Source organism: Scyliorhinus torazame, chromosome 11 (assembly GCF_047496885.1).
Source record: "Scyliorhinus torazame isolate Kashiwa2021f chromosome 11, sScyTor2.1, whole genome shotgun sequence".
NCBI classification, from domain to species: domain Eukaryota; kingdom Metazoa; phylum Chordata; class Chondrichthyes; order Carcharhiniformes; family Scyliorhinidae; genus Scyliorhinus; species Scyliorhinus torazame.
In genome coordinates, this window is record NC_092717.1 from 252,679,383 (window position 1) to 252,705,699 (window position 26,317).

The window sequence follows — 26,317 nt, forward strand, 5'->3', positions numbered from 1 at the left end:
TGCTTCCCAGGGACTATTGCTGGCCTGGATTATGCCTTCCTTCAGTAGCCGCTGGACTTCGGACCGAATGAAGGTCCGGTCCTGGGCGCTATACCGTCTGCTCCTAGTGGCGACGGGTTTGCAATCCGGGGTGAGGTTGCAAACAAGGATGGGGGTTGAACCTTGAGGGTTGCGAGGCCGCAGATAGTGAGTGGGGGTATTGGGCCGCCGAATTTGAAGGTTAGGCTCTGTAGATTGCACTGGAAGTCTAATCCCAGTAATGTGGGGGCGCAGAGTTGGGGAAGGACATAGAGCCTGTAGTTTTTGAACTCCCTCCCTTGCACCGTTAGGGTAACTATGCAGAAGCCTTTGATCTGTACGGAGTGGGATCCTGCAGCTAGGGAAATCTTTTGTGCGCTGGGACGGATGGTCAAAGAACAGCGTCTTACCGTGTCGGGGTGGATAAAGCTCTCCGTGCTCCCGGAGTCGACCACCGTGTCGGGGTGGATAAAGCTCTCCGTGCTCCCGGAGTCGACCAGGCATGGTGTCTCGTGCCCGTTTATCAGCACTGTTGTCGTCGTCGTCTGGAGCGTCCGGGGCCGTGCTTGGTCCAGCGTCATTGAAGCCAGACGTGGTTGTAATGGTTGAGCGTCTTCTTCGAACCCCGTGGAGCTGTCGACACTGGGGTCCGTTGTTGCCGTCCAAGATGGCGTCGGGGGTGAACAAGATGGCTGCCCCCATGCATCGCACATGGCTGGGGGGTCACAAGATGGCGGCGGGGGTGGACAAAATGGCCGCCCCCATGCGTTGCACAGGTCTGGGGTGGTCCAAGATGGCGGTGCCCCTCCTCCCCTCGTGGTGGCCGGGACCCAAAATGGCGGCGCCTGCGGGTCGCACATGGGGCGCTGGGGGGGTTGGGGAGCGTTAGGAACACGCAGGACTCCCTCTTCTCTGGGGACAGCGGTGGCCGGGACCCAAAGTGGTAGCGCCGGCGGGTCATACATGTGGCGCGGGGGGGGGGGGGGTTGGGGAGCGTAAAAGGCGTGCAGGGCTCCCTGTTCTCCTGGGACAGCGGCGACCTCCCGGGACCGGCACACAGCCGCGAAATGACCCTTTTTCCCGCAGCTCTTACAGATCGCTGCGCGGGCCGGGCAGCGCTGCCGGGGGTGTTTCGCCTGGCCGCAGAAATAGCAGCGGGCTCCCCTGGTGCGACTTGGCGTTTGAACCGCGCAAGCCTGTGGGGTGTCTGGGGGGGGGGGTGGGTTTGTCGCGACGGGTGCATACGGAGCCCAATGGGCTGCCGCGCGGTCGGGTCCGTAGGCGCGGGTGTTTCACGCGGCCACGTCTAGGGAGGCTGCTAGGGCCCTTGCCTCTGAGAGTCCTAGCGACTCTTTTTCTAAAAGTCTTTGGCGGATTTGGGAGGAGTTCATACCTGCCACAAAAGCATCGCGCATTAACATGTCCGTGTGTTCATTTGCGTTCACCGGCGGGCAGCTGCAAGCCCGTCCCAAAATTAGTAGCGCGGCGTAGAATTCATCTATCCATTCTCCGGGACTTTGCCGTCTCGTTGCGAGTTGATAGCGAGCGTAGATCTGGTTTACTGGGCGAACACAGAGACTTTTTAGTGCTGCGAACGCCGTCTGGAAATCCTCTGCGTCTTCGATGAGGGAGAAAATCTCCGTGCTTAACCTCGAGTGCAGGACCTGTAGTTTTTGGTCTTCTGTGACCCGGCTGGGGGCCGTTCTGAGGTAGGCCTCGAAACAAGTCTGCCAGTGCTTGAAAGCTGCTGCTGCGTTCACTGCGTGGGGGCTGATCCTCAGGCATTCCGGGATGATCCTGAGCTCCATAGTCCTTTAGTCACGCTTAATAAATTGTAGCGCACAAAGACTCCGAGAGACGAATAGAGTGAAGTCGATGAGGCTTTATTAAGCGTGACTGTTCCCCCGCAGTTCAGTAGTAGACTGCCTGCGGGGGAGGACTCCTGGTTCTTATACTCCGTCTTCAGGGCGGAGCTAGAGGTCAACGGCCAACCAGGACCCGGGATCTGTCAGCCAATGACATCATGGCTTCACAGTCCCACATGACCTCTAATGCATACTACCACACCCTCTAACCTGTGGACCCAGCCCTAACACTATCTTGGAGAGGCACTCAGCACATGGTGGATTTCTGAGTGGCTTGCTGTGAGCTCTGTGCCCTGAGCTGTCTCCTGCTGGAATGAGCGCGAAGTGTCGTGTTCCCCGTTTTATAGTGTGTATGCTCTTGGGCCTGTGATTGGCTGTGATGTTGTGTGTGTATTGATTGGTCCATTGATCTGTCCATCAGTGTGTATGTGTGTTTGCACCATGATGTTTATCTGAATATCATGACACTACTCTCACTCAAAAGGTTCATTGGGTAGCAATGTGGAAGAATGTTCCCAATGTTGGGGCCATTTGGAACTAGGGGTCACAGCCTAAGAATCAGGGGTCAGCCATTCGGGACTGAGATGCGGAACAACTTCCTCTCAGAGTTGTGAGCTTGTGGAATTCTCGCCCACAGAAAGCTGTTGGGGCCGGTTTGCTGGATATATTCAAGAGGGAGCTGGACGTGGCCTTTGCGGCTAACGGGATCCAGGGTATGGAGAGAAAGCGGGAGTGGGATACTGAATTTGCATGATCAGATATGATCATATTGAATGGTGGTGCAGGCTCAAAGGGCAGAATGGCCTCCTGCACCTATTTTCTATGTTTCTCTGTTTCGAGCTCAGAAATGCAGAAGCGAACAGTGGCACCTGTTCTGCAGACAGCTGCTTCAGGTGGATAACTAAGCACAGTATTGGAAACATTTCCCGGTCGACCTGTATTTTTGTGATTGGAAGCATGTTTCCACTGCATGTCCAGAAGGATCAGTGTCTCTTGCTGGTTTTAGTAGTCATGGAATTCCAAAAATGGTCTATTTCTAAAAGGAAAGTATTCACAAGTAACAGTCAGAATTCCAGTCGGGATTTCTCTCCAGCTCAGCTCCCACCTGGGCCGGCTTTTAAGACAATGAATTAATGAACTTGCTGATAGACCTCCGTCTCTCTGTGGGGGCTCGTACCCCGCGAGGCTCACGGGGAGATTAAATGGGTCATCCCCGAGGGCCCATAGGGTTATAACATTGGTAAAGATCAATGAACTATAGTTAAAGGGGAATGATTAGGAAGTTTGCAGATCGAGATAGTTGTATGGTTGATGGTAAAGGAGAAAACTGTCGCCTGCAGGAAGATTTCAGTGGACTGGTCAGGTGGGCAGAGAAGTGGTTGATGAAATCTAATCTGGAGAAGTGTGGGGTAATGTATTTGGGGAGAGCTAACCAGGCAAGGGAATGGACAATAGCTGTTGAATACTGAAAGGTAGTGGTGGTTGGGTTGCCAATCATATCCTGGATGGTGTTGAGCTTCTCGAGTGTTGTTGGAGCTGCACTAATCCAGGCAAGTGGAGAGTATTCCATTACACTCCGGACTTGTGCCTTGTAGATGGTGGACAGGCTTTGGGGAGTCAGAACACGAGTTACTCTCTTCGGAGTCTCAGCCTTTGACCTGCTCTGGTAGCCACAGTATTTATATGTCTGTGTGGTGGTATGTATTAGGGGTAATACGGTACACCACGTGTCGACAGGCTATTGGTGGAGGGATGCCAGGTCCTGATAGGATCTGCCACCTACTGGACTCCACCCAGAAATGCCGGTATAAGAACCCAGTTTTTCCCTCCATTTCCCTCAGCAGCTGCATTCAGTAACCACGCTGCTGGGGATAAAGTTCTGCTTAATAAAGCCTTCAATTGACATTACCTCAACCTGCCTCGCGTCATATTGACGGTGCGACAGGCTGGTTCCAGTTCAGCTTCTGCTCAATGGTGACATTTACATTTTACAATCCCCAGGGTGTTGATAGTGGGGAATTCAGCAATGGTGAAGTTTTGGTCCCTTATCCAAGGAAAGACATCCTGGCATCGGAGACAGTCCAGAGAGAATTCTCTCGGTTGATCCCAGGTATGGATGGATTTTTTTTTATGAGGAGAGCTGGGCAGCACTGCAGCACAGTGCTTAGCACTGTTGCTTTACAGCGCAAGGAACCTGGGTTTGATTTCCGGCTTGGGTCACTGCCTGTGCGGAGTCTGCATGTTCTTTCCGTGTCTGCGTGGGTTTCCTGTGCGGAGTCTGCATGTTCTCCCCTTGTCTGCGTGGGTTTCCTCCGGGTGCTCCGGTTTCCTCCCACTAGGCCAGAAAGACTGATTGGATTTGATTTGATTTTGATTTGATTTCTTGTCACATGTACCGAAGTACAGTGAAAAGTATTTTTCTGCGGCAGAGGAACGTACACAGTACGTACATAGTAGACAAAAGAATAATCAACAGAGAACATTGACAAATGGTACATCGACAAACAGTGATTGGTTACAGTGCGGAACACGGGGCCAAACAAATCAGATACATGAGCAAGAGCAGCATAGGGCGTCGAGAATAGAATCATAGAATTTACAGTGCAGAAGGAGGCCACTCGGCCCATCGAGTCTGCACGGCTCTTGGAAAGAGCACCCTACCCAAGCCCACACCTCCACCCTATCCCCATAACCCAGTAACCCCACCCAACACTAAGGGCAATTTTGGACACTAAGGGGAATTTATCATGGCCAATCCACCTAACCTGCACATCTTTGGACTGTGGGAGGAAACCGGAGCATCCGGAGGAAACCCACGCACACACGGGGAGGATGTGCAGACTCCGCACAGACAGTGACCCAAGCCGGGAATCGAACCTGGGACTGTGAAGCAATTGTGCTATCCACAATGCTACCGTGCTGCCCAAGTTCCGACATGTTCCGAAGTACAGTGAAAAGTATTTTTCTGCGGCAGAGGAACGTACACAGTACGTACATAGGAGACAAAAGAATAATCAACAGAGAACATTGACAAATGGTACATCGACAAACAGTGATTGGTTACAGTGCGGAACACGGGGCCAAACAAATCAGATACATGAGCAAGAGCAGCATAGGGCGTCGAGAATAGAATCATAGAATTTACAGTGCAGAAGGAGGCCATTCGGCCCATCGAGTCTGCACGGCTCTTGGAAAGAGCACCCTACCCAAGCCCACACCTCCACCCTATCCCCATAACCCAGTAACCCCACCCAACACTAAGGGCAATTTTGGACACTAAGGGGAATTTATCACGGCCAATCCACCTAACCTGCACATCTTTGGACTGTGGGAGGAAACCGGAGCATCCGGAGGAAACCCACGCACACACGGGGAGGATGTGCAGACTCCGCACAGACAGTGACCCAAGCCGGGAATCGAACCTGGGACTGTGAAGCAATTGTGCTATCCACAATGCTACCGTGCTGCCCAAGTTCCGACATGTTCCGAAGTACAGTGAAAAGTATTTTTCTGCGGCCGAGGGAACGTACACAGTGCGTACATAGTAGACAAAAAGAATAATCAACAGAGAACATTGACAAATGGTACATCGACAAACAGTGATTGGTTACAGTGCGGAACAAGCGGCCAAACAAAGCAAATACATGAGCAAGAGCAGCACAGGGCGTCGTGAATAGTGTTCTTACAGGGAACAGATCAGTCCGAGGGGGAGTCGTTGAGGAGTCTAGTAGCTGTGGGGAAGAAGCTGTTCCTATGTCTGGATGTGCGGGTCTTCAGACTTCTGTATCTTTGTGCAGGTTAGGTAATTTGGACATTCTGAATTCTCCCTCTGTACCCGAACAGGCGCCGGAATGTGGCGACTAGGGGCTTTTCACAGTAACTTCATTGCAATGTTAATGTAAACCTACTTGTGACAATAAAGATTATTATTATTATTTTATATTAATATTCTTATTATTGAGTAGATTGGGCCTGTATTCATTGGAGTTTAGAAGAATGAGAGTTAACTTTATTGAGACACTGAAGATACTCACAGACAGCTTGACAGGGTCGATGCTGAGAGGTTGTTTCCTCTTGTGGGAGAGTCTAGGACCAGAGGTCAGAATCTCAGAGTAAGGGGGTCACCCATTTCAGACAGAGATGAGGAGGAATTTAATCTCGCAGAGGGGAGTGAATCTGTGGAATTCTTTACCGCAGAGAGCTGGAGAGGCTGGGTCGTTCAGTATGCTCAAGGCTGAGATACACAGATTTTTTATAATCTTTTATAATAACCTTTTATAATAATCTTTACTATTGTCAAGAGTAGGCTTACATTAACACTGCAATGAAGTTACTGTTAAAATCCCCTCGTCGCCACTCTCCGGCGCCTGTTCGGGTACACGGAGGGAGAATTCAGAATGTCCAATTCACCTAACAGCACGTCTTTCGGGAATCAGTCAGGAGATCAGGACTTCTGGGATAAGGTGGAAAAGTGGAGTTGAGGATTAACGTATCCGATCAGTCATGATCCAAATGAATGGTGGAGCAGACTCGATGGGCTGAATGACCGACTTCTGCTCCTACGTCTCATGGTCTAATGGTAATGCTGTTCAGGAAAAATAGGCGACAGTTCGATTATTTCTCGTTGGAGATGGATATTGCCTGGCTCTTGTGTGGTGCGAATGTTACTTACCATTTATCAGCCAATCGAGAAAGGTGTCCAAGCCAGAATGATGTTTATGTCTGGATGCATCCAGGGATAACTGTGGAGTTATGAACAGGACTGAATACTTCAATCATCAATGGACCATCCCCACTTCTGACCACTTAATCGAGGGAATATAATTGATGAAGCAGCTGAAGATGATTGGGCATAGAAGTCTACCCTGAAGAACTTCTGTAGCAGTCTTGGAAGTGTCCCTGATAAAGTGAATGCCTGAGGCAGCCCAGATACAGAGTTTGTTGTGGGTGACCCCGTGGCCTGCTGGGTGAATGCATCATTCAGTTAGCACCTAATGAAACAAAGTCGGACGCAGCAAGTTCAAATCCCAATCCATGCTGCTTTAACTGATCTTGGCTGAGATGATTGGGTTACCACAGTTTCCCGCTGTATCCCTGGGCTGGGTGTACCTACTCCGTGTTGTTGCCATTTTTCCTTCTCTCTCTTTTCTTTTTATTCCCTCCATTTCCACTTCTTTCCTCCATCCAGTCATTTGCCCAAGCGACTGTTTTTCAGAGGTCACCTCATGGTGCACATTGGGGGGTCAGTTTGCTGAGTTGGCTGGATGAATTCCTGTACCGACAGAGATTATTCATGAAGCCCTTGCCTTCTTACCCTTGCCCCTCTCCAGAGGTGCAGTGTGGTGAGCCTCAGATTAAATCACCACCAGCCAGCTCTCTCTCTCTCTCTCTCTCAAAGGGGAGAACAGCCTTTGGTCACCTGGGACTGTGGCGACATTGACATTTTACACTGGTGCACATGGCAGTGTCTGTGGATATTGATGTTCAGGAATTAGGAACAAAATATTGAATTGGCGCTAACTTGGGCGTGAGCTGATATTTTGTAGGGAGGCAGGAATGGAAAGAGGGGATCAAGGGAATATTCTCTGATTGGTGGGATCTGTCCTGCAGCCTCAAGCTTTCACCATATTTCTTATTGGTTTGGATGAAGGAATAGGGAGTTGTATATCCAAGTTTGCAGAATACATTGGGCGGAGTTTACTGGCTGTTCACACTGGTGGGAGATGCCTTTGCATTCAACAGGAAAAACAATGGCAGGACCAGAGGATCCATCCGGCGGGTCATCACTACCGCCGGAGTGGGAGATTTCAGAGAGCCACAGACAGATCAAATGATTGGGCCAAATATCCCTGTGGGAAAGTGTGAGGTCTTCAATTTGGTTCAGACATTGGTCCAACCAACAGTAGAAAAGTGAAAGGAATGTTGTCCTGAGCTGCTGGCAGAGAACATTCTGCTAATATTGTACACCGCTCCAGTTAGCTCCCTTCTGTAGTAACCATGTTCAGTACATCCCTTGTCAGGAAGGATATATTGGCGTGAGAGGAGAGTGCTGATGTACAAAGATACAGTATAATTTAATATTTGAATTCTATTCTGAAGCCAGGACCGTAAACTTGCATTGTATTCTCTAGATTTTAAAAGGCTGATTGATGATCTAAGCAAGGCATTTAAAATAATGGGATTCGATCGGTAGATGCTGAGAATTTAGAGGGGTTGGTTAGCTCACTTGGATGGGCGCCTGGTTCGCGATGTGGACCGAGGCCAGCAGCGCGGGTTCAATTCCTGTACCAGCAGAGGTTATTCATGAAGGCTCCGCCTTCTCAACTTTGCCCCTCGCCTGTGGAGTGGTGACCCTCAGGTTAAACCACCACCATCAGCCCTCAAAGGGGAAAGCAGCCTACGGGCCTCTGGGACTGTGGCGACATTTACATCTTTTACCAAGAATTTCTTTCCTATTTTTTATTCTTTCACATGATCTGGGCGTTGCTGGCTCGGCCAGCATTTTTATCCTTTTTATCCTTGAGTGGTGAGCTGCCTTCTTAACTGCAGCAGTCCATGTGGTGTAGAGGGGCTGTTTAGCACAGGGCTAAATCGCTGGCTTTGAAAGCAGACGAAGGCAGGCCAGCAGCACGGTTCAATTCCCGTACCAGCCTCCCCGAACAGGCTCCGGAATGTGGCGACTAGGGGCTTTTCACAGTAACTTCATTTGAAGCCTACTTGTGACAATAAGCGATTTTCATTTCACACAGCTACAGTGCTGTAAGGGAGGCAGTTCCAGGATTTTTACCCAGCGACAGTGACGGGATGGCAATATATTTCCAAGTCAGGGCGGTGAACTTGCAGGTGGTGGTGTTCCTGTGCATCTGTTGCCTTTGACCTTCTAGGTAGCAGAGGTCATGGGTTTAGAAGGTGTTGTCGAAGTGGGTTCCTTGGGTGGGTTCCTACAGTGCATTTTGTATATGGTATACATTGCTGTCAGTGGTACAGGGAGTGGATATTGAAAGTGGTGGATGGTTTGCCAACCAAGCGGGGCTGCCTTGTCCTAGAGGGTGTTGAGCTTCTTGAGCGTTGCTTTGGGGAGTGAGGAGGCGAGTTACTCTTGCAGGATTCCCAGCCTCTGACCGGCTCTTGATGCCACAGTATTGATATGTGGTCCAGGTTGGTTTCTGGTGGAGAGAGTCCAGTGTAAAGGCAAGTCTTCAAATTGGAACAAAGCTCTGCTTCAAACCTTTCATACTTTCCCGTGAATGTGGTCGGACATTGCAGTCAGTTCGATCCTTCTGCACAGGCAGGCGGTGTTGGGATGCCAAGGGGCATTTACTGTCAAAGACAATACACAACCCAGATGTTGTTAAATGGAACAATGTGCCACTTGAAATGACTAATCCTCCACTGGCAGCGTGTGCCAGGCTTGGCTCAGTCCCAGTACTGCAATGATGACACTTCACAAGTAACTTACTGACTGCCGCGTACTTTGGAATCCCCCAAGGATATGAAAGGTGCTAATTTTGAAGATTATTTCTTTGTTGTTTAGCTGTGGGGAGAACCTGTAGCTAACCTGGTCTGTGGTGTTTGTTACAGACTCGTTTGTGAACAGTCAGGAGTGGACGCTGAGCCGGTCTGTCCCAGAGCTGAAAGTGGTAAGTGATCTTCTCCTTTTGTCTGAGTCAAAAATAGTACTCCTCCATGTTGAACACCAATTGAAAGAAGCACTGAGGGTAGCAAGGACACAGAATATATTCTGGATGGGGAACTTAATTGTCCCTTACCAAGAGTGGCTCGATAGCCCCACTATTGGCCAAGCTGGCCGGGTCCTAAAGGACATAGCTGATAGACTGGGTCCGCAGCAGGTGGTGAGGGAACCAACAAGAAGGAAAATCTTTGCACATTCACAAAGGAGAGGGACACATTGATTGGTGGTGTGTCGGAGGGATGTGTAAATACTTTAGAACAGGTCATTATTACGAGGGAGGAAGTATTAGGTGTGTTAAAAAGCATAAGGTAGACAAATCCCCAGGGCCAGATGTCACCTATTCCAGATTACTGAGGGAGACAAGAGATGAAATAGCTGAGCCTCTGACAGAAATCTTTGTTTCCTCATTGGCCACAGGTGAGATCCCAGAGGATTGGAGGATAGCCAATGTTGTCGTGTTATTTAAGAAGGGTAGCAAGGGTAACCCGGGTAATTATAGGCCAGTGTGCTTGACGTCAGGGATAGTGAAATTGTTGGAAAAGATTCTCAGAGATCGGATCTATGCACATTTGGAAGTGAATGGTCTTATCAGCAACAGACAGACTCCCTCATGGTTTTGTACGAGGGAGGTCATGTCTCACTAATTTAATTGAGATTTTTGAGGAGCTGACAAAAATGATTGATGAGGGAAGGGCTGTGGATGTTGTCTACATGGACTTAGAAAAGCATTTGATAAGGTCCCTTATGGCAGGCTGGTGCAAAAGATTAGATCACACAGGGTCAGGGGTGAACTAGCTAGATGGATTCATAGAACATAGAACATTACAGCGCAGTACAGGCCCTTCGGCCCTCGATGTTGCACCGACCTGTGAAACCACTCTAAAGCCCATCTACACTATTCTGTTATCGTCCATATGTCTATCCAATGACCATTTGAATGCCCTTAGTGTTGGCGAGTCCACTACTGTTGCAGGCAGGGCATTCCACGCCCTTACTACTGTCTGAGTAAAGAAACTACCTCTGACATCTGTCCTGTATCTATCTCCCCTCAATTTAAAGCTATGTCCCCTCGTGCTAGACATCACCATCCGAGGAAAAAGGCTCTCACTGTTCTGATTCAGAACTGGCTTGGCCATAGAAGACAGAGGGTAGCAGTGGGAGGGTATTTTTCCGAATGGAGGTCTGTAACTAGTGGTTTTCCGCAGGGTTCAGTACTGGGACCTCTGCTCTTTGTAACATATATATGAATGACTTGGAAGAAAATGTAGCGGGTCTGATTCGCAAGTTTGAGGATGATACTAAGATTGTAGGAGTTGCGGATAGTGATGAAGATTGTCACAGAATACAGCAGGATATAGATAGGCTGCAAAATTGGGCAGAGAAATGGCTGATGGAGGTTAACCCAGACAAATGCGAGGTGACTGGGAGAAAAGACTTTATGGTGAAAAAGTTGAGGAACAGTGGAGAACCTTCCAAGCGATTTTTCACAGTGCTCAGCAAACGTTTATATTAACAAAAAGGAAGGACAGTAGAAAGAGGGAAAATCGACCGTGGATATCTAAGGAAATAAGGGAGAGTATCAAATTGAAGGAAAAAGCTTACAAAGTGACAGAGATTAGTGGGAGACTAGAGGACTGGGAAATCTTTAGGGGGCAACAGAAAGCTACTAAAAAAGCTATAAAGAAGAGTAAGACAGATTATGAGAATAAACTTACTCAGAATATAAAAACAGATAGTAAAAGTTACTACAAATATATAAAACAAAAAAGAGTGGCTAAGGTAAATATTGGTCCTTAGGAGGATGAGAAGGGAGATTTAATAATGGGAGATGAGGAAATGGCTGAGGAACTGAACAGGTGTTTTGGGTCGGTCTTCACAGTGGAAGACACAAATAACATGCCAGTGACTGATGGAAATGAGGCTATGACCTTGAGATGATTGTTATCACTAAGGTAGTAGTGATGGGGAAGCTAATGGGGCTAAAGGTAGACAAGTCTCCTGGCTCTGATGGAATGCATCCCAGAGTGCTAAAAGAGATGGCTAGGGAAATTGCAAATGCACTCGTGATAATTTACCAAAATTCACTAGACTCTGGGATGGTCCCGGCAGATTGGAAATTAGCAAATGTGACACCACTGTTTAAAAAAGGAGGTAGGCAGAAAGTGGGTAATTATAGGCCAGTTAGCTTAACTTCGGTAGTAGGGAAAATGCTGGAATCTATCATTAAGGAAGAAATAGCGAGGCATCTGGATGGAAATTGTCCCATTGGGCAGACACAGCAGGGGTTCATAAAGGGCAGGTCGTGCCAACTAATTTAGTGGAATTTTTTGAGGGCATTACCAGTGCGGTAGATAACAGGGGGCCAATGGATGTGGTATATCTGGATTTCCAGAAAGCCTTTGACAAGGTGCCACACAAAAGGTTGCTGCATAAGATAAAGATGCATGGCATTAAGGGTAAAGTAGTAGCATGGATAGAGGATTGGTTAATTAATAGAAAGCAAAGAGTGGGGATTAATGGGTGTTTCTCTGGTTGGCAATCAATAGCTAGTGGTGTCCCTCAGGGATCAGTGTTGGGCCCACAATTGTTCACAATTTACATAGATGATTTGGAGTTGGGGACCAAGGGCAATGTGTCCAGGTTTGCAGACGACACTAAGATGAGTGATAAAGTAAAAGTGCAGAGGATACTGGAAGTCTGCAGAGGGATTTGGATAGGCTAAGTGAATGGGCTAGGGTCTGGCAGATGGAATTCAATGTTGGACAAATGTGAGGCTATCCATTTTGGTAGGAATAACAGCAAAAGGAATTATTATTTAAATGATAAAATATTAAACATGCTGCTGTGCAGAGAGACCTGGGTGTGCTAGTGCATGACCAAAACGTTGGTTGTCAGGTGCAACAGGTGATTAAGAAGGCAAATGGAGTTTTGTCCTTCATTGCTAGAGGGATGGAGTTTAAGACTAGGGAGGTTATGCTGCAATTGTATAAGGTGTTAGTGAGGCCACACCTGGAGTATTGTGTTCAGTTTTGGTCTCCTTACCTGAGAAAGGACGTACTGGCACTGGAGGGTGTGCAGAGGAGATTCACTAGGTTAATCCCAGAGTTGAGGAGGTTGGATTACGAGGAGAGGTTGAGGAGACTGGGACTGTACTCGTGGAATTTAGAAGGATGCGGGGGGATCTTATAGAAACATATAAGATTATGAAGGGAATAGATAGGATAGATGCGGGCAGGTTGTTTCCACTGGTGGGTGAAAGCAGAACTCGGGGGCATAGCCTCAAAATAAGAGGAAGTAGATTTAGGACTGAGCTTAGGAGGAACTTCTTCACCCAAAGGGTTGTGAATCTATGGAATTCCTTGCCCAGTGAACAGTTGAAGCTCCTTCATTAAATGTTTTTAAGATAAAGATAGATAGTTTTTTGAAGAATAAAGGGATTAAGGGTTATGGTGTTTGGGCCGGAAAGTGGAGCTGAGTCCACAAAAGATCAGCCATGATCTCACTGAATGGCGGAGCAGGCTCGAGGGGCCAGATGGCCGACTCCTGCTCCTAGTTTTTCGGTTCTTATGTTCTTATGTGATGCATTTTGGTCATTCCAATTCAGGTGGGAGCTGTAAAATAAATGGCAGAACCATCAGGAGCATAAAGACACTAAAGACACAGATCCTTAAAAGTGGCAGCACAGGTGGAAATGGTGCTGAAGAAAGCCTATGGCATGCTTGCCTTCAGAGGACAGGGTATTGAGTATAAAAGCACACAAATTATGTTACAAATATAGAACTTTGGTTAAGCCACATTTGGAATAATGTGTCCAATTCTGGTCACCGCACTACCAGAAGGACGTGGAGGCTTTGGAGAGAGTACAGAAAAGGTTTACCAGGATGTTGCCTGGTATGGAGGGTATTAGCTATGAGGAGAGATTGAATAAACTGGGATTGTTCTCCCTAGAGAGACGGAGGCTGAGGGGCGACTTGATAGACATTTATAAAATTATGAGGGGTATAGATAGGGTGAACAGTTGGAGGCTTTTTCCCAGGGCGGAAATGACAATTACAAGGGGGCACAAGTTCAAGGTGAGGGGACATAGGTTCAGTGGAGATGTGCGGGGGATGTTTTTTACACAGAAGAGAAGAATTACACTGGTGGCCTGGAATGCACTGCCAAGTGAGGTGGTTGAGGCAAATACGTTAGCGACCTGGACAGGCACATGAACAGACGGGATATAGAAGGATACAGGCGGTTGGTCAAAATAGGGCACATGATCGGCGCAGGCTTGGAGGGCCGAAGGGCCTGTTCCTGCGCTGTATTGTTCTTTGCTCTTTGTATCCTGCACATCTTTGGGTTGTGGGGGTGAGACCCACGCAGACACGGGGAGAATGTGCAAACTCCACACGGACAGTGACCCAGGGCTGGGATCAAACCCAGGTGCTCCGGGCCATGAGGCAGCAGTGCTAACCACTGTGTCACCATGCTGCCCCAGGTGTCAGCTTGATGAAGCTACAGCACAAAGAACATGTGCCAGGCAATCACCTTCTCCAAAAAGAGAGAATCTAACCATCGCCCCTTGACATTCAATAGCATCACCATCGCTGAATCGCCCACAGTCAACAGTCTGGGGGGTTACCATTGATCAGAAACTTAACTGGACTACCACACTAATACTGTGGCTACCAGGGCAGGTCAGAGGCTGGGAATCCTGACTCCCCAAAGCCTGTGCAGGTCACACACCACCCTGACCTGGAAATATATCGCCATTTCTTCACTGTAACTTGGTCAAAATCCTGGAACTGCCTCCCTAAGAGCACTGTGGGTGTACCCACACCTCACAGACTGCAGCGGTTCAAGAATGCAGCCCACCACCACCTTCTGCAGGCAATTAGGGATGGGCAATAAATGCCGGCTTAGCCATTTACGCCACATCACGTAAGGGTGTATTTTATAAAAACAGGAGTCCTTGTGTGCCAAACAGCAGATGTAGCATGCAAGAAGCAGGGCTAAGCAATCCCACAACTAACCCATCAGATCGAAGCTCTGCAGCCCTGCCACACCCAGCCGTGAATGGTGGTGGACAATTAAATAACCCACCCCGGAGGAGGAGGAGAATCTTCCCATCCTCAATGAAGGAGCAGCCCAGCACGTCAGTGCAATAAATGCTGGCCTAGCCAGGGACACCCACTTCAATTAAATAATAATAATCAATAAAATATAATAAACAAATCATCATAAACAAAATATACAAATAATAATAAATAATAAAATAATAATCATAATAAATAATAATAATCTTTTATTGTCACAAGTAGGTTTACATTAACACTGCAATGAAGTTACTGTGAAAAGCCCCTAGTCGCCACATTCCGGCGCCTGTTCGGGTACACGGAGGGAGAATTCAGAATGTCCAATTCACCTAACAGCACGTCTTTCAGGACTTGTGGGAGGAAACCGGAGCACCCGGAGGAAACCCACGCAGACACGGGGAGAACGTGCAGACTCCGCACAGACAGTGACCCAAGCTGGGAATCAAACTTGGGACCCTGCCGCTGTGAAGCAACTGTGCTAACCACCGTGCCGCCCGTGGGAGAGCGTCCCGTAGAATACACTCTGTGGAAGAATTAATTTTTAAAAGGTCCAAGCTGAAATTGTTTCCCGGTGTTTCTGCATATGGACACTGATGGCTTCAGTACGTTTGGAGTCGTGAATGATGCTGAACATTGTGATACCATCAGTGGGCATTCCCAATTGAGTTTGATCAAATCGTAGCCAGAGAATGACTGAATGACTTGAAATGACTTATTTTCCTGCTCTGTTATCTGTGATGACCCATTAGAATCTACCATTGGCCCTCACCCAGTTCTCATCTAGATGCTGTCTCTGAGTAAAACCATCCAAAGGCACTCAGTGAGTTTCGGCGTTCTCACTGAGTTTTTCTCACTCTCTGCTGTCTCACTCCTCCATTGTTGCTAAATTATTAAACCATTTATCCAACATTCCGTACTGGATGAACAAAAATTTCCTCCAATTAAATATTGGGAAGTTTGAAACCGTTGTCCACACTCCCTGCTACAAACAAGGTTCCCTAGCTAGCAATTCCATCCATCTCCCTGTCAGCTGTATGAATCTTAACCAGAGTGTTGACAACCTTGGTGTCATATTTGACTCCAGGATAAACATCTAAGCCTCGGTTGAATAAACTCGGTTTGTTCTCACTGGAACGACGGAAGTTGAGGGGCGACCTGATAGAGGTCTACAAAATTACGAGGGGCATAGACAGAGTGGATAGTCAGAGGCTTTTCCCCAGGGTAGAGGGGTCAATTACTAGGGGGCATAGGTTTAAGGTGAGAGGGGCAAGGTTTAGAGTAGATGTACGAGGCAAGTTTTTTACGCAGAGGGTAGTGGGTGCCTGGAACTCGCTACCGGAGGAGGTGGTGGAAGCAGGGACGATAGTGACATTTAAGGGGCATCTTGACAAATACATGAATAGGATGAGAATAGAGGGATACGGACCCAGGAAGTGTAGAAGATTGTAGTTTAGTCGGGCAGCATGGTCGGCACGGGCTTGGAGGGCCGAAGGGCCTGTTCCTGTGCTGTACTTTTCTTTGTTCTTTATTTCTCCTCAGTTACATTGGCTGACTTGGGCCCTATCACAGCTCCTTTGCTGCTGAAACCCTCTGACGTGCCTTTTCACCACCAGAGGTGACAATTTCAAATCTCTCCCGGCTGCTCTGCCGCAGTCTACCCTCTGTAAACGTGAGGTCCTCCAAACTCTGCAGCCCATATCCTAAATCACACGTTTTCCCACCATCCCTATGCTTGCTCACCCACATCCCGATCTCTGTTGTCAAATCCGGTCATCTCCCCCAGCCCTTCAAAATATCTCTGCCCCTCATCCTGACCTCTTGACCTTCCCCAATTTCTGTTGCTCCACCATTGGCATCCAAGCTGCCAGCTGTCCAGGTGCAAATGTTGGAATTCCTTCTTTAAACTGCTGCACCTCTGTGTCACCCTTTAAAATATTCCTGAAAACCAAATGTTGACAAATGTGAGGTTATCCATTTTGGTAGGAATAACAGCAAAAGGGATTATTATTTAAATGATAAAATATTAAAACATGCTGCTGTGCAGAGAGACCTGGGTGTGCTAGTGCATGAGTCGCAAAAAGTTGGTTTACAGGTGCAACAGGTGATTAAGAAGGCAAATTGAATTTTGTCCTTCATTGCTAGAGGGATGGAGTTTAAGACTAGGGAGGTAATGCTGCAATTGTGTAAGGTGTTAGTGAGGCCACACCTGGAGTATTGTGCTCAGTTTTGGTCTCCTTACCTGAGAAAGGACGTACTGGCACTGGAGGGTGTGCAGAGGAGATTCACTAGGTTAATCCCAGAGCTGAAGGGGTTGGATTACGAGGAGAGGTTGAGTAGACTGGGACTGTACTCGTTGGAATTTAGAAGGATGAGGGGGGATCTTATAGAAACATATAAGATTATGAAGGGAATAGATAGGATAGATGCGGGCAGGTTGTTTCCACTGGCGGGTGAAAGCAGAACTAGGGGGCATAGCCTCAAAATAAGGGGAAGTAGATTTAGGACTGAGTTTAGGAGGAACTTCTTCACCCAAAGGGTTGTGAATCTATGGAATTCCTTGCCCAGTGAAGCAGTAGAGGCTCCTTCATTAAATGTTTTTAAGATAAAGATAGATAGTTTTTTGAAGAATAAAGGGATTAAGGGTTATGGTGTTCGGGCCGGAAAGTGGAGCTGAGTCCACAAAAGATCAGCCATGATCTCATTGAATGGTGGAGCAGGCTCGAGGGGCCAGATGGCCGACTCCTGCTCCTAGTTCTTATGTTCTCTCGCAGCGATATCTCTGAATGTGGCTCCGTGTTGCATTTTGTTTGATAATGATCCTGTGGAGCACTTTCAGGCTCGTTACTGTGGAAATGAATGCTCTGTAAATACACATTTCTATTGTCCTCCTCCTGATGACCTCTCCCCTTCTTTGGTGATCTCACTTTACTGCACGTTTCGCAGCCCTGGGAAATTGAGCCCACTTCTCCCTTCTATTGCTCTGTGGAGAGTGAAGAGGACACCATGAAACTGGTGTGAAGTTTCGGGGTTTGGCAGAGTGGCAGAGATCCAGGTATCCATTACTTAACCCTCGAGACAAGGAGCCATGCGCTCTCCTACTGATCCTCACTGTTGGTTGTCAGGTACCATCAAGGGCCATTTGTTCACTTAATGAAGGGGTGGATCCACACCGAAGGTTCTTTGTCTTGTTTGTGTTGATTTTGGGCTGTACTGTGTAATTAACAGTCTGTGCTGACACAGAACAAAGTGCACAACCCAAAAAACAGGCCTGAGCAGCCCAAGTGCCCAGAACAGCAGTGTCAGCCTGTTCCAAAAAACACTTCAGAAAATCTCCATTACATAATGCTCAAAGTGTATCACATCACTGCTCTGCACAGTGCGAGCTCCCACCTTGGGTATTATTCCCTTGACAGACACAATGGTATCATACTGTGAGTGAGTGAGGTGTGAGTGAGTGAGTGCGAGTGAGTGTGTGAGTGAGTGTGTAAGTGAGTGTGTGAGGTGTGGGTGGGCGAGTGAGTGAGAGAGAGAGTGTGTGAGTGAGTGTGTGAGGTGTGGGTGGGCGAGTGAGTGAGAGAGAGAGTGTGTGAGTGAGTGTGTGAGGTGTGGGTGGGCGAGTGAGTGAGAGAGAGAGTGTGTGAGTGAGTGTGTGAGTGACTGAGTGAGTGACTCAGTGAGTGACTCAGTGAGTGCCTGAGTGAGTAAGTGAGAGAGAGAGAGTGTGAGAGTGAGTGTGTGTGTGTGAGAGTGAGTGTGTGAGAGAGTGTGGGTGAGAGAGTGAGTGAGGTGTGGGTGGGCGAGTGAGTGAGAGAGTGAGTGTGTGAGTCATGTGTGAGTGAGTGTGTGTGTGTGAGTGAGGTGTGGGTGGGAGAGAGAGAGTCAGTGAGAGAATGTGAGTGAGTGAGCTTCAAACAGACACACGTACCTCAATGTCACTATCCCCTGGGAGTGTGCGAGCGGAAGGAGAGGTTGGGAGTCTGAACCTGCATCTGTGTCTTTCCACAGTTATATTCTGCGTTATTGAGTCCTGCTCAGTGGGGCGTTTGTCCACAGCCTGACTGTGGTCCCCGCTCACTGACTGCAGACTGGCGAACTCAGCGTTTTGAAGCCTGTGGGGTTTAGCTGGGAAGCTGTGTCGGTCTTGGACACTGTCCATGTGAGAGTACAGAGTGAACTGACCGTGGGCCTGCGGTGTGCCAGGTGTTTGTGCGGAGTATACCAGGCGACTGTCAGTGGGCCCTGTGTTAGTGCGGAGTGTACCAGGCGACTGTCAGTGGGCCCTGTGTTAGTGCGGAGTGTACCAGGCGACTGTCAGTGGGCCCTGTGTTAGTGCGGAGTGTACCAGGCGACTGTCAGTGGGCCCTGTGTTAGTGCGGAGTGTACCAGGCGACTGTCAGTGTGCCAGGTGTTTGTGCGGAGTGTACCAGGCGACTGTCAGTGGGCCAGGTGTTAGTGCGGAGTGTACCAGGCGACTGTCAGTGGGCCCTGTGTTAGTGCGGAGTGTACCAGGGGACTGTCAGTGGGCCCTGTGTTAGTGCGGAGTGTACCAGGCGACGGTCAGTGGGCCCTGTGTTAGTGCGGAGTGTACCAGGCGACTGTCAGTGGGCCAGGTGTTAGTGCGGAGTGTACCAGGCGACTGTCAGTGGGCCCTGTGTTAGTGCGGAGTGTACCAGGCGACTGTCAGTGGGCCCTGTGTTAGTGCGGAGTGTACCAGGCGACTGTCAGTGGGCCAGGTGTTAGTGCGGAGTGTACCAGGCGACTGTCAGTGTGCCAGGTGTTTGTGCGGAGTGTACCAGGCGACTGTCAGTGGGCCAGGTGTTAGTGCGGAGTGTACCAGGCGACTGTCAGTGGGCCCTGTGTTAGTGCGGAGTGTACCAGGGGACTGTCAGTGGGCCCTGTGTTAGTGCGGAGTGTACCAGGCGACGGTCAGTGGGCCCTGTGTTAGTGCGGAGTGTACCAGGCGACTGTCAGTGGGCCAGGTGTTAGTGCGGAGTGTACCAGGCGACTGTCAGTGTGCCAGGTGTTTGTGCGGAGTGTACCAGGCGACTGTCAGTGGGCCAGGTGTTAGTGCGGAGTGTACCAGGCGACTATCAGTGGGCCCTGTGTTAGTGCGGAGTGTACCAGGCGACTGTCAGTGTGCCAGGTGTTTGTGCGGAGTGTACCAGGCGACTGTCAGTGGGCCAGGTGTTAGTGCGGAGTGTACCAGGCGACTGTCAGTGGGCCCTGTGTTAGTGCGGAGTGTACCAGGGGACTGTCAGTGGGCCCTGTGTTAGTGCGGAGTGTACCAGGCGACGGTCAGTGGGCCCTGTGTTAGTGCGGAGTGTACCAGGCGACTGTCAGTGGGCCAGGTGTTAGTGCGGAGTGTACCAGGCGACTGTCAGTGTGCCAGGTGTTTGTGCGGAGTGTACCAGGCGACTGTCAGTGGGCCAGGTGTTAGTGCGGAGTGTACCAGGCGACTGTCAGTGGGCCAGGTGTTAGTGCGGAGTGTACCAGGCGACTGTCAGTGGGCCCTGTGTTAGTGCGGAGTGTACCAGGCGACTGTCAGTGGGCCCTGTGTTAGTGCGGAGTGTACCAGGCGACTGTCAGTGGGCCAGGTGTTAGTGTGGAGTGTACCAGGCGACTGTCAGTGGGCCCTGTGTTTGTGTGGAGTGTACCAGGCGACTGTCAGTGGGCCAGGTGTTTGTGCGGAGTATACCAGGCGACTGTCAGTGGGCCCTGTGTTAGTGCGGAGTGTACCAGGCGACTGTCAGTGGGCCCTGTGTTAGTGCGGAGTGTACCAGGCGACTGTCAGTGGGCCCTGTGTTAGTGCGGAGTGTACCAGGCGACTGTCAGTGGGCCCTGTGTTAGTGCGGAGTGTACCAGGCGACTGTCAGTGGGCCCTGTGTTAGTGTGGAGCGTACCAGGTGACTGTCAGTGGGCCCTGTGTTAGTGCGGAGTGTACCAGGCGACTGTCAGTGGGCCCTGTGTTAGTGTGGAGCGTACCAGGCGACTGTCAGTGGGCCCTGTGTTAGTGTGGAGTGTACCAGGCGACTGTCAGTGGGCCCTGTGTTAGTGCGGAGTGTACCAGGCGACTGTCAGTGGGCCAGGTGTTTGTGCGGAGTATACCAGGCGACTGTCAGTGGGCCCTGTGTTAGTGCGGAGTGTACCAGGCGACTGTCAGTGGGCCCTGTGTTAGTGCGGAGTGTACCAGGCGACTGTCAGTGGGCCCTGTGTTAGTGCGGAGTGTACCAGGCGACTGTCAGTGGGCCCTGTGTTAGTGCGGAGTGTACCAGGCGACTGTCAGTGGGCCCTGTGTTAGTGTGGAGCGTACCAGGCGACTGTCAGTGGGCCCTGTGTTAGTGCGGAGTGTACCAGGCGACTGTCAGTGGGCCCTGTGTTAGTGTGGAGCGTACCAGGCGACTGTCAGTGGGCCCTGTGTTAGTGTGGAGTGTACCAGGCGACTGTCAGTGGGCCAGGTGTTAGTGCGGAGTGTACCAGGCGACTGTCAGTGGGCCCTGTGTTAGTGCGGAGTGTACCAGGCGACTGTCAGTGGGCCCTGTGTTAGTGCGGAGTGTACCAGGCGACTGTCAGTGGGCCCTGTGTTAGTGCGGAGTGTACCAGGCGACTGTCAGTGGGCCCTGTGTTAGTGCAGAGTGTACCAGGCGACTGTCAGTGGGCCCTGTGTTAGTGCGGAGTGTACCAGGCGACTGTCAGTGGGCCCTGTGTTAGTGCGGAGTGTACCAGGCGACTGTCAGTGGGCCAGGTGTTAGTGCGGAGTGTACCAGGCGACTGTCAGTGGGCCCTGTGTTAGTGCGGAGTGTACCAGGCGACTGTCAGTGGGCCCTGTGTTAGTGCGGAGTGTACCAGGCGACTGTCAGTGGGCCCTGTGTTAGTGCAGAGTGTACCAGGCGACTGTCAGTGGGCCCTGTGTTAGTGCAGAGTGTACCAGGCGACTGTCAGTGGGCCCTGTGTTAGTGTGGAGTGTACCAGGCGACTGTCAGTGCGCCCTGTGTTAGTGCGGAGTGTACCAGGCGACTGTCAGTGGGCCAGGTGTTTGTGCGGAGTGTACCAGGCGACTGTCAGTGGGCCCTGTGTTAGTGCGGAGTGTACCAGGCGACTGTCAGTGGGCCAGGTGTTTGTGCGGAGTGTACCAGGCGACTGTCAGTGCGCCCTGTGTTAGTGTGGAGTGTACCAGGCGACTGTCAGTGGGCCCTGTGTTAGTGCGGAGTGTACCAGGCGACTGTCAGTGCGCCCTGTGTTAGTGTGGAGCGTACCAGGCGACTGTCAGTGGGCCCTGTGTTAGTGCGGAGCGTACCAGGCGACTGTCAGTGCGCCCTGTGTTAGTGTGGAGCGTACCAGGCGACTGTCAGTGGGCCCTGTGTTAGTGTGGAGTGTACCAGGCGACTGTCAGTGTGCCAGGTGTTTGTGCGGAGTGTACCAGGCGACTGTCAGTGGGCCCTGTGTTAGTGCGGAGTGTACCAGGCGACTGTCAGTGGGCCAGGTGTTAGTGCGGAGTGTACCAGGTGACTGTCAGTGGGCCCTGTGTTAGTGCGGAGTGTACCAGGCGACTGTCAGTGGGCCAGGTGTTAGTGCGGAGTGTACCAGGCGACTGTCAGTGGGCCCTGTGTTAGTGCAGAGTGTACCAGGCGACTGTCAGTGGGCCCTGTGTTAGTGCAGAGTGTACCAGGCGACTGTCAGTGGGCCCTGTGTTAGTGTGGAGTGTACCAGGCGACTGTCAGTGCGCCCTGTGTTAGTGTGGAGTGTACCAGGCGACTGTCAGTGGGCCAGGTGTTTGTGCGGAGTGTACCAGGCGACTGTCAGTGGGCCCTGTGTTAGTGCGGAGTGTACCAGGCGACTATCAGTGGGCCAGGTGTTTGTGCGGAGTGTACCAGGCGACTGTCAGTGCGCCCTGTGTTAGTGTGGAGTGTACCAGGCGACTGTCAGTGGGCCCTGTGTTAGTGCGGAGTGTACCAGGCGACTGTCAGTGCGCCCTGTGTTAGTGTGGAGCGTACCAGGCGACTGTCAGTGGGCCCTGTGTTAGAGCGGAGCGTACCAGGCGACTGTCAGTGCGCCCTGTGTTAGTGTGGAGCGTTCCAGGCGACTGTCAGTGGGCCCTGTGTTAGTGTGGAGTGTACCAGGCGACTGTCAGTGTGCCAGGTGTTTGTGCGGAGTGTACCAGGCGACTGTCAGTGGGCCCTGTGTTAGTGCGGAGTGTACCAGGCGACTGTCAGTGGGCCAGGTGTTAGTGCGGAGTGTACCAGGCGACTGTCAGTGGGCCCTGTGTTAGTGCGGAGTGTACCAGGCGACTGTCAGTGGGCCAGGTGTTAGTGCGGAGTGTACCAGGCGACTGTCAGTGCGCCCTGTGTTTGTGTGGAGTGTACCAGGCGACTGTCAGTGGGCCCTGTGTTAGTGCGGAGTGTACCAGGTGACTGTCAGTGGGCCCTGTGTTAGTGTGGAGTGTACCAGGCGACTGTCAGTGGGCCCTGTGTTCGTGCGGAGTGTACCAGGCGACTGTCAGTGGGCCCTGTGTTAGTGCGGAGTGTACCAGGCGACTGTCAGTGGGCCCTGTGTTTGTGCGGAGTGTACCAGGCGACTGTCAGTGGGCCCTGTGTTAGTGCGGAGTGTACCAGGCGACTGTCAGTGGGCCCTGTGTTAGTGCGGAGTGTACCAGGCGACTGTCAGTGGGCCCTGTGTTAGTGCAGAGTGTACCAGGCGACTGTCAGTGGGCCCTGTGTTAGTGCAGAGTGTACCAGGCGACTGTCAGTGGGCCCTGTGTTAGTGTGGAGTGTACCAGGCGACTGTCAGTGCGCCCTGTGTTAGTGCGGAGTGTACCAGGCGACTGTCAGTGGGCCCTGTGTTAGTGCGGAGTGTACCAGGCGACTGTCAGTGGGCCCTGTGTTAGTGCGGAGTGTACCAGGCGACTGTCAGTGGGCCCTGTGTTTGTGCGGAGTGTACCAGGCGACTGTCAGTGGGCCAGGTGTTAGTGCGGAGTGTACCAGGCGACTGTCAGTGGGCCCTGTGTTAGTGCGGAGTGTACCAGGCGACTGTCAGTGGGCCAGGTGTTAGTGCGGAGTGTACCAGGCGACTGTCAGTGCGCCCTGTGTTTGTGTGGAGTGTACCAGGCGACTGTCAGTGGGCCCTGTGTTAGTGTGGAGTGTGCCAGGCGACTGTCAGTGGGCCCTGTGTTAGTGCGGAGTGTACCAGGCGACTGTCAGTGGGCCCTGTGTTAGTGCGGAGTGTACCAGGCGACTGTCAGTGGGCCAGGTGTTAGTGTGGAGTGTACCAGGCGACTGTCAGTGGGCCAGGTGTTAGTGCGGAGTGTACCAGGCGACTGTCAGTGGGCCCTGTGTTAGTGCGGAGTGTACCAGGCGACTGTCAGTGGGCCAGGTGTTTGTGCGGAGTGTACCAGGCGACTGTCAGTGGGCCCTGTGTTAGTGCGGAGTGTACCAGGCGACTGTCAGTGGGCCCTGTGTTAGTGCGGAGTATACCAGGCGACTGTCAGTGGGCCCTGTGTTAGTGCGGAGTGTACCAGGCGACTGTCAGTGGGCCCTGTGTTAGTGCAGAGTGTACCAGGCGACTGTCAGTGGGCCCTGTGTTAGTGCGGAGTGTACCAGGCGACTGTCAGTGGGCCCTGTGTTAGTGCGGAGTGTACCAGGCGACTGTCAGTGGGCCCTGTGTTAGTGCGGAGTGTACCAGGCGACTGTCAGTGGGCCCTGTGTTAGTGCGGAGTGTACCAGGCGACTGTCGGTGGGCCAGGTGTTAGTGCGGAATGTACCAGGCGACTGTCAGTGGGCCCTGTGTTAGTGCGGAGTGTACCAGGCGACTGTCAGTGGGCCCTGTGTTAGTGCGGAGTGTACCAGGCGACTGTCAGTGGGCCCTGTGTTAGTGCGGAGTGTACCAGGCGACTGTCAGTGTGCCAGGTGTTTGTGCGGAGTATACCAGGCGACTGTCAGTGGGCCCTGTGTTTGTGTGGAGTGTACCAGGCGACTGTCAGTGGGCCAGGTGTTTGTGCGGAGTGTACCAGGCGACTGTCAGTGGGCCCTGTGTTAGTGCGGAGTGTACCAGGCGACTGTCAGTGGGCCCTGTGTTAGTGCGGAGTGTACCAGGGGATTGTCAGTGGGCTCTGTGTTAGTGCGGAGTGTACCAGGCGACTGCCAGTGGGCCCTGTATTAGTGCGGAGTGTTCCAGGCGACTGTCAGTGGGCCAGGTGTTTGTGCGGAGTGTACCAGGCGACTGTCAGTGGGCCCTGTGTTAGTGCGGAGTGTACCAGGCGACGGTCAGTGGGCCCTGTGTTAGTGCGGAGTGTACCAGGCGACTGTCAGTGGGCCCTGTGTTAGTGCGGAGTGTACCAGGGGACTGTCAGTGGGCCCTGTGTTAGTGCGGAGTGTACCAGGCGACTGTCAGTGGGCCCTGTGTTAGTGCGGAGTGTACCAGGCGACTGTCAGTGGGCCAGGTGTTAGTGCGGAGTGTACCAGGCGACTGTCAGTGGGCCAGGTGTTAGTGCGGAGTGTACCAGGTGACTGTCAGTGGGCCCTGTGTTAGTGCGGAGTGTACCAGGGGACTGTCAGTGGGCCCTGTGTTAGTGCGGAGTGTACCAGGCGACTGTCAGTGGGCCCTGTGTTAGTGCGGAGTGTACCAGGCGACTGTCAGTGGGCCCTGTGTTAGTGCGGACTGTACCAGGCGACTGTCAGTGGGCCCTCTGTTTGTGCGGAGTGTACCAGGCGACTGTCAGTGGGCCCTGTGTTAGTGCGGAGTGTACCAGGCGACTGTCAGTGGGCCCTGTGTTAGTGCGGAGTGTACCAGGGGACTGTCAGTGGGCCCTGTGTTAGTGCGGAGTGTACCAGGCGACTGTCAGTGGGCCCTGTGTTAGTGCGGAGTGTACCAGGCGACTGTCAGTGGGCCCTGTATTAGTGCGGAGTGTACCAGGCGACTGTCAGTGGGCCCTGTGTTAGTGCGGAGTGTACCAGGCGACTGTCAGTGGGCCCTGTGTTAGTGCGGAGTGAACCAGGCGACTGTCAGTGGGCCAGGTGTTAGTGCGGAGTGTACCAGGCGACTGTCAGTGGGCCAGGTGTTAGTGTGGAGTGTACCAGGCGACTGTCAGTGGGCCCTGTGTTAGTGCGGAGTGTACCAGGCGACTGTCAGTGGGCCCTGTGTTAGTGCGGAGTGTACCAGGTGACTGTCAGTGGGCCCTGTGTTAGTGCGGAGTGTACCAGGCGACTGTCAGTGGGCCAGGTGTTAGTGCGGAGTGTACCAGGCGACTGTCAGTGGGCCCTGTGTTAGTGCGGAGTGTACCAGGCGACTGTCAGTGGGCCCTGTGTTAGTGCGGAGTGAACCAGGCGACTGTCAGTGGGCCAGGTGTTAGTGCGGAGTGTACCAGGCGACTGTCAGTGGGCCAGGTGTTAGTGTGGAGTGTACCAGGCGACTGTCAGTGGGCCCTGTGTTAGTGCGGAGTGTACCAGGCGACTGTCAGTGGGCCCTGTGTTAGTGCGGAGTGTACCAGGTGACTGTCAGTGGGCCCTGTGTTAGTGCGGAGTGTACCAGGCGACTGTCAGTGGGCCAGGTGTTAGTGCGGAGTGTACCAGGCGACTGTCAGTGGGCCCTGTGTTAGTGCGGAGTGTACCAGGCGACTGTCAGTGGGCCCTGTGTTAGTGTGGAGTGTACCAGGCGACTGTCAGTGGGCCCTG

The 26,317-nt window shown here is 51.6% G+C and overlaps 1 protein-coding gene across 2 annotated transcripts in view; it reads left to right on the forward strand.

Annotated features, from left to right (window-relative positions):
- Positions 1–26,317, forward strand: part of agap3 (ArfGAP with GTPase domain, ankyrin repeat and PH domain 3) — a 1,400,505-nt gene that overhangs the window by 472,135 nt on the left and 902,053 nt on the right. For both annotated transcript variants that reach the window (XM_072468572.1, XM_072468571.1), the window contains exon 2: positions 9,465–9,523. In XM_072468572.1, the coding sequence (XP_072324673.1) occupies positions 9,465–9,523 (59 nt within the window). The remainder of the gene's footprint in view (positions 1–9,464; positions 9,524–26,317) is intronic.